The sequence below is a fragment of the Echiichthys vipera genome (genome assembly GCF_963691815.1).
Source record: "Echiichthys vipera genome assembly, chromosome: 22".
In the NCBI taxonomy this organism is placed as follows: domain Eukaryota; kingdom Metazoa; phylum Chordata; class Actinopteri; order Perciformes; family Trachinidae; genus Echiichthys; species Echiichthys vipera.
In genome coordinates, this window is record NC_139847.1 from 13,574,313 (window position 1) to 13,587,716 (window position 13,404).

Sequence of the window (13,404 nt, forward strand, 5' to 3'; positions counted from 1 at the left end):
GTCATACCTGCAGTACGCCCAGATACAGCCATGATGGTAAAACTAGTGTTAATATGTGAAGGGAAACTTCATAAATTAAAGCTGTTGAAACTGCCATCATGATATTATGGGACTAATTACAAAGAATTGTTTATTTGTTCCCTTATGCCTCAAATTAGTAGCTGACTAAACCCATATTTCTTCTCCATGTTTAATGACCTGACTTTCTGATTACATTTCTCTCCTTCTCTCTTCCCTCTCCTCACTGTGTCCCTCGGATGCTCCAGGATGAATTTCATCCCTTCATCGAGGCACTTCTTCCTCACGTCCGTGCCATTGCCTACACATGGTTCAACCTCCAGGCCAGAAAACGCAAGTACTTCAAGAAGCACGAGAAGCGGATGTCCAAGGACGAAGAGCGTGCGGTGAAGGACGAGCTTCTGGGTGAAAAGCCTGAGGTTAAGCAGAAGTGGGCTTCCAGGCTGCTGGCCAAGCTGCGTAAGGACATTCGGCAGGAGTACCGGGAGGACTTTGTCCTCAGCGTGACGGGCAAGAAGCACCCGTGCTGCGTGCTGTCCAACCCAGACCAGAAGGGCAAGATCCGCCGGATCGACTGCTTGAGGCAGGCCGACAAAGTCTGGCGTCTGGACCTGGTGATGGTCATCCTCTTCAAAGGCATCCCTCTGGAAAGTACAGACGGGGAACGCCTTGTCAAGTCTCAACATTGCACCAACCCAGCACTTTGTGTCCAGCCGCACCACATAACAGTATCGGTCAAGGAGCTGGACTTGTTTCTAGCATACTATGTCCAGGACCAAGGTAGGTTCAAGCTCATACTGTGTGTGTGCGTGTGTGTGTGTGTGTGTGTGTGTGTGTGTGTGTGTGTGTGTGTGTGTGTGTGTGTGTGTGTGTGTGTGTGTGTGTGTGTGTGTGTGTGTGTGTGTGTGTGTGTGGGCATGTGTGCGTGTGTGTGTGTGTGTGTGCGTGAATGATGGCTTGGCAAGGTCAAGGGTCACGTGTTACTTTTTGGCAGTCTTGCTGAGACTGGCTTAAATCACCACTACATTCGCCAGACAAATAAACATGGGAAACGTGACAGTCAGTGCTGTATATATGCAGCGTATATTTTTATATGGCTCATTACGAAACAAAAAAAGACAATCGATATCAAATGCAGAACATGTTTTAAATGTGGCTTGCTCTGCTCTACCCCAGCAGCAGCTCCTACTCATATCCAGTTATAACTCTTACTTCAATCATGTGCCCAGGGTACGTATTATCTTGTACAAACATAGGCTTTTACAAGTGCACACACACACACACACACACACACACACACACACACACACACACACACACACACACACACACACACACACACACACACACACACACACACACACACACACACACACACACACACAGTACACTTATTCTATTTGAATTCAATAAATGTCATGTGAAAAGTAGTGCAGTAGACTGGGGAATTATAAACGAACCCACTAGTAGTATATTTTTGTGACGTTTATTAACAGTATATATTTAAAAAAAAAAACTGTGGTTGTTCTTTTTATGAAGGAACACACTGCCTCCGTCCCCATAGGCCCCGTTATATAACATAGCATTATGTCATTTAAAAACGTTTCTGTTTTCAATCAAAAATGACGCAAAATTTTCTCCATTTAAAAAAATGTACAAAAACCTAATTGTATCGATAAACGTATAGCTGATATTACATCACTTCACAGCTTTGCACTGAGAATAAAGTAAACCTGAGTGGGCATTTTTAATGTTTGCGGTACATTTCAGTACATATAAGATAATCTGTCTGTTATTCATGCGTGTCATGTGTGATCATGTTTGTGCTGAAAACTGTCTTTTCTTGATTCCTGAAAAGCTGGTTTTTTTTTTTACACAAGAGGTTTTTGCCGACACAGTGATGGGCTTGATGTTTATTCAGCACAGTGTTAAATATGAGGTCGAAAAAAAATGCGCTGCCAGCTACAGGAATAGGTTTTGGCCTAGGGTTTTAACATGACACATTTTTTGAATGGATATGTTAAAACCTTTTTTTTCAGACTTGAATTATTATAACTTAGTTTTCGCAGTCATATACAACCAAAAGACTGCAACAGACTAATCCAATGCCGGCATCTACATATACATCAATATGTTCCAACAATGAAACATTTAAGGCAAAATATGTTAATAGAAATTATTGTAGAAAAGCAGCTTTGCAGGGCATAATCTGTCTTCCAAAATGCAAATTCAAAGTAACTTGTTTCACACACTTAAATCTGATATTAAATCTGTTTAAGGAGAAGGGGAGCCATAATTGAGGACGCACAAGTTCAGCAGAAAATAATGATTTTTTCTCGTTGCAGAATTGAATAACTCATTCAAAAAGGGTTGTGGCAGTATCATTCATGTCCCTTAAAGTGAACTTCCTCCCTTTATCTGTTGACACAATTGGAATCCCCCTATAGTAAACCCCGTTGAAATTCCCATGTATTAAATCTATTCTAGCAACACCCAATACTTTGCTATAGACGGAGAGATGGTGGTATAGCTAGCTCATTATCATCAAACCCTGAGCGCCATTTTGTGTTTGATAAGTGCCAGGGAAAGCAGAAGGCACAGCACACAGACAATAATGGTTGCCAGTGGCACCGGGGTTGGCATCAGACCCTCTTTTGTGTCTTTTGTAGAATGCCACCGCTTCTCTAGTTTGCATCTGCTGCATTTTTTAACTGTTCACTACCAAGTTGGGAATGGCTCTTTAGTGCTGTTTTCATAGATCGTTCACCATTTTAATGTTAATGTTAGTGCTTGTATTGTACATTATGGGACGGTATTTCACTCGCTTTTATTTTAGGAAAAGGTGTCCGCGATGGGGGGAAATTATTGGCAGGAAGATTCATTTTTAGTGTTTGAAATCAAATGGTGAACATAATGTTCTTTTTTTCCCCCCAGAGAATTAATTCACTGTGATTCAACATCGCATCGTGCATCAGAGCGATTATTCACCGTTGTCCTCAACATTTCTTTAGGTTGAAAATTTGGCAAATACAAAATAGTATTCTTTTACCGGGATCACAAGACGGCCATGCATTTTTTTTTTTCCTATTTCGTTTTTGCAAGCTAAAGCGTCTTTTCCTTTTCTTCAAGTTACCATGCAGTGCCCATCTTCAGACAATGCAGCCATATTGTGGTAGCGTGTGGTGCGGCGCCATTTTGTTTTGCACTGTGCCAGGGAGGCAGGCAAATCACCAGTAATGGTTGTTAGAGGTTTGGAGGTTGGCATCAAACCCTCTTTGTCTGCTTGCAGCATGCCTTTGATTCGTTGGTTGGCATCCGCAATGCAGTGGGCATGTTGGAAAGTTTTTTGACAGTGGCAGAATGGAAGCCGCTGCCTTTGTTCTGCTGCAACTGCACGAAACAAACAAACATACAATCAAACACAAAGAAACAAACAAACTGCTCTGACTGAAACAGAATCTGGTATTTGTGCGAACCGCTCGGAAAAAAAAAAATGGGTCTGGACTGTGCTTTTTAATATTGTTCTCGCTGTCCTGCTACCTGGCAATGGCTTACTTATGCTGTGTTGTGTAATTGAATGACAAAAAATATGTTGCTGCCGTTAATTACACAACAGGATTTTTGATTTTTTTGATTTTGTAGCAAAATCAATACGTTTATTTGTTTTTGTTTCTGGTGGGTTACTGCCTGAGAAGGGTCGGCGGGTTGGCAGAGAGTGTGCGGGGTGAATTTAGAGAGGGCACTCAGCCCCCTTGTTCTGGGGCACAGACGCGTTTAGCAAGGCAGGGCTGTAGCACCCATGTGCATGCCCAGATGAATGCCCGCTGGGAAGTAGGCTGGGGGCTGCGAGTGGGGGTTGTGGCATCCATTGTGCCAACTGGCAGGCCGTGTTCAATACAAGGCCCCTGCTTCTCACACACACACACACACACACACACACACACACACACACACACACACACACACACACACACACACACACACACACACACACACACACACAGTACACACACTCACACACATACATGGCTGTTTTATCGTTATCTGATCAAATAAGGAGTGCAATTCTTTTGACACATTGCTTCTACCCACCTGGAGTCATATTTTGCATTTCCAGTTTGACAGCTTGATGGAATAGTTGTAACAAGACATGTAGATAATGGTCATGTTAAGACATGTTAGGAGCCTTGATTGTATTTGGCATTGTGAAACTGCACATCACTATTTCCTCAATAAATATAGGAATGGAGTTAATGTAGTCACTGAAAGCTCTCTTCTCATTAAATCAAATCTTTTTTTTTATAATACATGTCTGTAATTAATAAAACATGAAATGAAAATAATTCAAAAAACATATGGGATTAAGATACACAAGCAATCAAGCTGAAGAATTCTGAGGAATTTTGGAAAATGTTACGGGTATTATGTGCTGTACATATTCTACTTTTATTATAAATGAATTCAGTAAGTGGTACTTTAGTGGAATAAAGTGAGAAAGGTTAAGGTTGTAAGTATTGCTACTTTGATACTTTTTCAATACTACCTGCTTAAAACAATATAATATCCACATTTGATCGTATCTAAAGTCCAGAAGCTATAGAAAAGCCAATCTCCAAACAGATTGAAAATCTTGATTGGAGATTGAAAAAGTGTGAGATCTGAAGTCAAGAGTGTGTGTAGGTTGTGAATAAAAAAAAAGAAAAACATATTCTATTTTGTGTGCCAAGGACTTTTTTTCTTTTTACCGTGATTTAGAAAGAGGTATTGAGTATATATAGATTTTTTATTTCTACTACCGTGACAACCTTAGGAATGGTAGTAGCAATGAGAAATGCCTCCAAAGAATTTTAGGCGTTTTTGAAAGTTGTCAGTGCCTTCTAAGCAGTGAGAGAAGAGGATTGCTAAGTTAGTCCAATGGGAGACTAAAGAAGTCAAGGTCAAGCAGCTTTCCCATTACTCTGGCTCTGAAAGTTAACACGGCCGTAAAACATCACTACCTTGACACCCCCCCAGTAACATAACTTTTTTTTCACGCTGTCATGATGGTTTGTGGAAATGGATGGATTACCTCTGAATGCATGCTGCCATGTTAGAGGAGACCTTGTTTTACGAGCGGCAGACTTAACCTCTGAACCTGGGGTCGTGACCTTTTCAAAGAAATGTGGCATGGTGTCCTCTGAAGTTTAATTGAGCAAAACAGATCAGTGAAAAAACGCGCTGTTGTTGGCCCAGGGCACGTGGAGGAGGAAGACTTTTTGCCTGGGGAGGGTGGTGATGGTGGTCAGGGGGAAGGAGGTGGGGGAGCTTCCCGTAAGCCCCTCTTGTTGACCTCCTCAGTCGGGGTCAAACTGTGGCGGTCGCAAGATCACCATTGGTCTCTTGGCAACTGTTTGTCTCCGCTCCCCCGCCACTACTTCTGGTCTGGCTGGTGGTCCCTTGGCTCACTGGCCTAAGTGAGGGGGTGTAGGTACCACTGACTTCCCACACCCCTCTCCCCCCTTTCCAATCCCTCGGGCTGGGTCGTCTGGCTGGTCCCTATCTCCGAGAGACTGGCCACTGCCTGCTCACCACGCTGCGTGGGGTAACTGCTTGCATCTTGTTTTCCACCCGGCTGCCTCAGAGGCTTTGGTCAGGCGGCCAGTGCGGAGGCCTGACCTTCTGGGTCACAGTGGAGGTCTGTGACTAAGCACAACATCTATCCCTCCCTCCCCTCATCCCCTTATCCTCCTCTGCCATCAGGAATCACCCCTGCGGCACATTGCCCGGCCAAATGACTCTCTCACTCCGTCTCTCTCCCAGTCTCTTTTCTTTTTCTCACTCCCTGGCTTTCCCTCAAGCCAGAGACTCCGACCATGACAGCTGTCCCAGGCCCAGGCGCTTGGCCAGAGAGAGGGTGGCTGGGTTCCTGCCAGAAGCGTGAAACAAAAGTTGTTGTAAGCAGACAGCGCTAAGCACACTACTGTTTGTGTCTTCTTTTTTGCAGGGTTAAGTACAGTTATTCAGCAGCCTTTAATTTGAATATTTTCTGGTGAGATGATACTGGAAAAAAAACTACTCTTGGTTCTTCTGGAAGTTGAGTGGAATTTTATTCTTGGACATGAATTTTTAACAGTGAACATTCAGAACAAAATAAACAAGGCCGTAAAATACAGCTCCTGAGAAAAACCTTAACCGATGACTCTAGAGCCATATAGAAAAAAACTCTTCAGATTGAACCGCACAACCCTGTGCTCAGCTTCCATTCTGGCTTCCTTATTAGTATGCAATAGAGCCTGCGGTGTCTGGCTACCTCTCTGTCAGAGCCATAACCTATCGAACACATTCTCTCAATCTAATCCACTTAGAACTCCCTCCCAGCTTCACCGCTTGCCTTATTGATTTCCGCTTCCCACTAAATGTCCTCCCGATCCTTTTTCTCTTAACCCGGGAGCTATTTATGTTTTGCAGTGGTCTTTCTTTCCTGCTTGCTTCATGCTGTCTTTCTTGCCTCTCGTCCGCTTTCTTTCTTTGTTTCTTTCTTTGCTTCTTATGCTCTCTCTCTTTTAATGTCTTAACTCCTTTGCCAGGATCTTTGGTTGTCTGTGATCTGACCTCCTCTGCCTTCTTTCCCCTCTTGTTCTTTCTCAAACACTAACCTGGGTGCAGTGCAGCCAGGTTGCCTGGCTCAGTATGAAGCTTGTGTTATTAGCAGCAGGGTTTTGCTCGAGCAAATACCTCAAGGCTTAAACAGGCTGTGTTACCTCCTTGGCCCTCTTTTGTGTGCCATGTGTACATAAATCTCCATGGAAACAAGGCAACTCGGAGCAGAGGCCACTGAGAAATGTGGATGCCTTCTTTCTCAACAAAATTTACGGCTCCCTTCTTTGCTCTGGATCAGTGTGTTTAATTTGCTTGTGTCACAGTTTGCGCTGTTGCATCCATCAAAAACGGGACAAGGCTTTTCTCTGCCATTCTGAGGTACAGGCATTGTGTTTGAAAGGCTTTTCTTGTCTATTTCAGCAGGAGACTCAATTTTACGTTTGTGGCTACACTTGGTTAAGGACTCTAGTTTGTGTCATTAGTCTATGGTTAAGATCTCAGCTTCACCACACTTTCCCAGGCTTTTGGGGAGGACCTCAAATGCATTTCAAATCCCCCCGAGGCCACTTGACTGGAGGACCGGCACCTCCCACTCCTCCCGGATAGAATCCCCACCCCCACCCTGTCTGCCGGTCCTCCCAAATGAAGACAAATGGGTACATTCACCCCCTATCCCAGGCACTACACTGTACCTCACTGTCCTGCCTTACAAAGCAGACCCTCCCTGTTGCCTGAGTTTCTCCATCCAATGGCTGCCCTCTCTTATTTGCCACCGCACTTGCACAACTGCTAGAAAAACTTACTGTTGTCCCATCTTCTGCGCTAGACTGGCCACGTTAGACAGCGGGGTCTGTAATGGAAAGAGGGACAAGAAGGTTCAGGGAGGACAATTCATGTGAAGATGTTTTTTTGACCTCCCATTTTTTCAAGTCAACAAGGAGAAAAGCTCCCTCAAGTACCAGACTGAGACATTCATGCAAAAGCCAGTCCCCTTTACCCAGGAAGGAGCCTTGTGAACAACCAATGAAGGGAAGAAAAAAATGGGAAGGGGTAGTAGGTGGGGTGTGATGGGGAACTTTGGGCAGGGACAGACGATCACAGTGGTTGCCCAGGAGACACTAACTTCTCTGTGCAGCACCCCCCACCCTGCTTCACCCCATCAAAGTCTTTTCAGCCCAGACAGGGCCGATCAGTGGCCCAGAGTGATGGTTGTCTCTTCCTTTGTCTGGCGGTACAGTACGGCCCATCACTGTGACGGCTCGACAAGACCTGAGTGGGACCGAAAAAGAAAAGCCCGCCATAGCAGTGCTGTGCAAAATGTACTTTTGGGTGGGCGTGTTGCTGTTAAGGGTGGCGGGGCGAATCCCCAGAGGATTTCTTTCTAATGTCAGTGCAGCGGGTCAAAGAGGGGATAGGGTGTCTGGGGCTTGGGAATGGCCTTCTTGGGACGGATTCATCAGCGCCCCATTGAGTTGTCAAAGCTAGCCAAAGAGCTTCCACTCCTCCCTCACATATGTCAGGTTCACTTCTCAAAAAAATCTCCCAAATTTAGAAACCAAGTCTTGATTAGCGCAAGAACCATATATTTAATTTAATAAACAATACAACTCCCGACACGGTTGTTTGTTTTTATTGACCCATACAGTAAAGAAAAGTTATAGAACCGCAGAGAAGGCAAGGGGAGTAGGCAAATAAGTCATTTACATTTTTAGCACTTACATAAACCTGTAGTGTTTTATGATAGACAGCAGCGTTGTATGTGATTAAATGAGCTATATAGAGAGAATGACAGGTGGAGAGGAAATATGGACACTTTGTTGGTTAGAACAACATTTCATATCTCCCAGGATTGCCAAACCAGCAGGTGTTACAGTTTTTCCACCGAGGTACTCCCTCCATTGTGACAGACAGATCTGGTTTCACTCTGCCTCTTTACATCAAGTCATTTAAACAACAAACGGATACAGTGAATAAAAGGAAAAACATTTTTTTTTTACCTTTGCCACATTTTATTTAAGATATTTCTACATGGATGTGTTTTGTTAGTCCAAACCCCAAAGATGTTCTGTTAAATATGACATAAAACAGAGAAAATCAGGAAATGTCCATTTTGGAGAGGCTCAAAACAGCATTTTCTGCCATTTTTGCATGAAAAATGACTTTCATGATTAATCGCTTATTAAAATAGTTTTCTAATTGTTGCAGCTCTAAACACAACATGCACAACCAGCAACTTAAATCAGAAACCATTATCAATTACTATAAGTAATAATTCCCCTTTTCTCATGAATTTTGCAAAATTTCATTAGATGTGAATTTAGATAATTTTTGTTGGAAACACTCAGTCTATGAGCTTAGTAACGGTGAAATTGTTGGCCACTCTGCAACTACTTGTGTTAGCAACAAGCTCATCCAGTGCTGTTTGGACCCTGTGATTAAAACCTGATGCAGCACTAACAAGATGGTTAATGAAGCCCGTTATTTTTACTGGGGAAGAATGGGGCTTGTTACCATGGTGCCTCCTGAAAGCCTATATGATCTGGCTCCAGAAAGCTCCAGAGTTGGCTCCCTCTCTCCACCGGCACGAGGCTCCAGCTGGTAACTTTGCTGCACTTTTTTGAATACCCTTCCAAAAATTTATATGCAAACATAAAAATGCACACATGTGGACACATGTTCACACTCGCAAACCCGTATAAATGTGCATGAGAAAAAAACTTGAACAGATCATTGCTCACCTGCCACTAAAGAATACATTTATATTCAGTGAACCGCAGTTTCTCAGTAACAACTACTCAAGCGACTGTCGGGCAAAAAATTGAAAGTGAGAGTGCTTTTAAAGCTTGTTCCGTATTTAAAAAAGTCAAGATGTAATTAGGCCTCCAACATGTGCGCAGACCTACAACCCACAATTCCACTGTGGATCCTTACCAAAAAATGACTCTCTCTTAAACCCCATGGTTTAGCCTACATTACCAATTAAATTTGGCTAACAAGGGCTCATCCAGTTATAACAGTCATTAACCCTCTTGTTATCTCTGTTGCCTGTCTAATACAACAGAGCCTCTCTAATGTGAGGGCCATGATGTAATAGCTATCTGCCCTCATTGTTTTCAGAGAATTGTTTGCAACCTGTAATGTGGGCTCTCTACTGGCTTAACATAGCTTTTTGAGCAGTTATGATAATAACCCCAGTTGACCTACTGCTAAATGGCTAAATGACGAATGCTCACACTCATCATCTCTAATGGAATCCCAGTTGAGTCTGCCTGGTGTTTCCCAGGAACATCTTCATCTGCTTATACAGGTCTGCTTCACAAACTATCAGACGCTCGCCAGACATTTTTCTCCCCTTTTTCTGTAAAACCTCTGGCTGTAACTTGGGTTGCCATGTGTGTCTTGTTAAGAGCAGTTATGACAAATGGCAGCAGCTGTACAAACTAATCTCTCTGTAGCTTTCACACATGGCGCCCAATTAACAATGGACCACTGTGGGGCCCTAATCCATGGTGCAGCCATCCTCTGGTCCCGCTTGCTGAGCCAACTGCCCCAGGAGACTCTTCTCCTCTGCACTCCTGTTAGCCAGCCTGTAACTCCATTCAGATGGGAGTCGGTGAAGGCATGCTTGGGTTGGAGACACGGTAGCCATCTTGTTTGTTTCCATGTTGGGGAAGCCTGGTTCCCGATGCTGAAGGGCCTGGGTTTTATTTGACGCTTTGGTGTTCTCTGGGGTTGGATTGCAGCCCTGAGAGTGTTTGGACTCAGACGCTCACATGCTGCTTATGAACTCACGTGTACTGAGCTTGTGTGCATGCATTTAAAACACATGCGCGCAGCTGCAGTCGATAGATTTAGCAAAGTGTGGGTGGGTGGAAGCAATGTGTGTGTGTATGTACAGCTTTCCTGTCATTGGGCATATTTCCAGTAGTTGCATGATGACAAACTGCTGTTTCTTGGGGCCTCAGATAGCTGAATGCACTGTGTAATGCACTTAAAGTGTGGAGGGAGAGTGCTTTACTCAGTGCATTCACTAACTCTGCAGCCTTATAGGATAATATACTATATGGAGGCAGGGGGATGTTAGCCCACACTTACTTAATGGTTCTTTTTCAACTTTGGATTTATTCCAACACTGCTACTCAAATGCACAAACAGTATCCATCTACTTTCCCAGGAAATCTTTCAATGTGTGAAGTCTTTCTCTTCATCTAAGTGCATGCCAGCAGTGCTTCACATGGCCTTGCTAAAGTATTTATTTCAGTTTTAGATTACAATTAATAATTCCAAAACTGAAATACTGTAACACAAAAGTCACTTGGATGCAAACCAGTGTCAATTGTTGTTTCCACATTTCCTTCACTATGATGTAAAACAAAGCCACAAACGGGGAGTTTGAGGCTCAAAAGAAGGGTGTTGAAGGGTCGACGGTCATCAGGAAAACGATGCAGGCCCTTGCCAAATCTATGACATGAATGAAACAAATGGATGAAGGAAAATGAAAATGGTTGGGGTGTGATCTCTGGCAGGCAGTGCAAAACCAGTGCCAACTGTTATGAATGGGAAACCGCTGCTGAGCTAATGAAAAAAGAAAAGAAAAGAAAGGACTCACTTTTTTCATCCGCCATCCAAGAATAATTAACCGCGCGCAGGCCTTCTGGTGAGGGTGGAGAAAGCCACAAGACACTTGACTAACATCTCACCGCAGAGGAGGATAGTGAAACACAAAAAAAAAAGGGGGGGGGGGGCTGTAGAGTTCTTAGCTATGCAAAGAGGGCAGGTGAAACCAAAAAGTGGAGTAAATCAGAAAACTGTTGAGAAGAGACCCTTCTTAAAATGTTTTATTAAAGAAAGTTAGTAACAGAGAAATACTTAAGGGTGTTACATATCCATTGGTTACATGTAACATAAAACATGTGCATTCACTCTATTATATGTTAAATTGCTGGTATGTCCTACCATATTCTGTTAAACTAACCTAGATACACTCACTCACACACACACTCACACACTTTGAACTCTTAACTTAATCCCTGCCTGAGGTGTTTGGTAACGGGGCTTAAGGAATCTGCAGGGATCATGTACTGTACTGTTCTGTACTGTACTGTAGCGCTGCTGTGATTAGTCAATAAATCAGGCGATGGACAGAAAGTTCAGTTCAATTTCAATAACTCATTAATAACCAGAGCTTTTCAAACGTGAGGATTTGCTTCTTTTTCTGTTTTTATATCCTTCGAAAATGGAATATGTTTGTGCTTAAGCCTGAAAAATTGTCCTTCTTGGCTCTGGTGGACACTTATTTATTTATTTTTGTACATTATGTAGACCAAAAAAGTAATCAGTCAAAAAGAATCAATCCATAATGAAAATACTAACTTGTTCCAGCCCTACTGTGCCCTAATGTTCTGTACTGTGTGTATCTCTTACAGCCTTCTCTGTAAGATGACATGATGGAAAGAGCAGAATGGGGGCCAGATGTATGTTTATATATAGGACCTGACAAGGGTACAGAGCAGGACACCAGGCAGAGGCGTTACATATCACATGCACCCTATCACGTACGCCACATGTACTGTATGTAAAGCAAAGAAAAGAACAACTGTTAGTGATGCACGGTGGCCTGCTTCATGATACCAGAGGGTTTATTGCTGGAAGGAGGTTAATAGGCTAATTACAGAGGGTATAATTAAATATTTTTTGTTTTTGTAAGTTTTTAAGTGAATACAAGTTGTTCTGGTTTTCTGGATTGGTTGCATTGCTTTGTGTCACTGAGGGGCCCCCGTAGGCACACACTCTATTTTAATCCATTATCAACTGGCCCTGTAGCCAAGAACAACAACAATGTTTTTGTTTTACCGTTAAACCTTTTTTTAATCGCCATCTTGTATGCCACGAACATCACCCGGAGCTTACAAAGCGCGCACTGTTTAGAGGCAAACGCTCAACACAAAAAGTGAGTTTCCCCATTATGGCAATCAAAGCAACGTTATCAGCAATCAACATATTCTCACCCGGAGACAGAGAGGAGAAGAATGCCCCATTGACTGATACTGCCTGCTCGCGCTGATCTCCTGAAGAAAAGACCAGTGTCGCTGGTGGACCCCTCACTCCCCCCAACTGCCTCCCACTCTTTGCCTTCTTCCCTCTATATATGTCTCAATACTTGGGGGATCTTAGAAGTGGGGGGGTTGGGGGGGGTGGGGGGCTGTAGAGGGCTGCATGTGTGTGTATTGTCGAGGTGCTGCCGGGCGACTCTATCCCATGCTGATGGTGTAGGGGGGAGGGGGGGGGGGGGGGGCTGAAAAGAAGGAGCCGTCACCTGCCAGACTGCTGGAATGTTAATGCCGTGGCTCTGATAATTGGATTTTGTACACACCGTCTGTGAGGAACGTCCAGCAACTTTCCCCCTCTTATTGTTCGACCCAGCCCTGGACCCTCAATAGGGCTTGGCTATGTTTATACAAGCACTCACGTCTCAATAAAGACTGTTTACAATGTGTGTGTGTGTGTGTGTGCCTGTGTGTGTGTGTGTGTGTGTGTGTGTGTGTGTGTGTGTGTGTGTGTGTGTGTGTGTGTGTGTGTGCGCGTGCGCTCACTGCATGTTCGTGTAGTGTTAGACTACTGAATTGTGTGTGACAGAGAAACTGAAGTGAATGCAAGAGAGTGTCAGATTATCAAGATTTGCCAAATATTTAAGATATTAAGAGATTTGTTAGGTCTTAGAATAGGATTTTCCCAGATTTTAGGAGCGTTAATAAGATTTTGTACATACTTGGATTAAAGATGTTTCACAATGGGACTTTTAAACCT

General features: G+C 43.5%; 1 protein-coding gene across 7 annotated transcripts in view; it reads left to right on the plus strand.

The window, feature by feature from the left end:
* Window positions 1–13,404, plus strand: part of LOC310964126 (nuclear factor 1 B-type-like) — a 67,793-nt gene that overhangs the window by 4,333 nt on the left and 50,056 nt on the right. For all 7 annotated transcript variants that reach the window (XM_083937144.1, XM_083937142.1, XM_083937147.1 and 4 more), the window contains exon 2: window positions 267–798. In XM_083937144.1, the coding sequence (XP_083793270.1) occupies window positions 267–798 (532 nt within the window). The remainder of the gene's footprint in view (window positions 1–266; window positions 799–13,404) is intronic.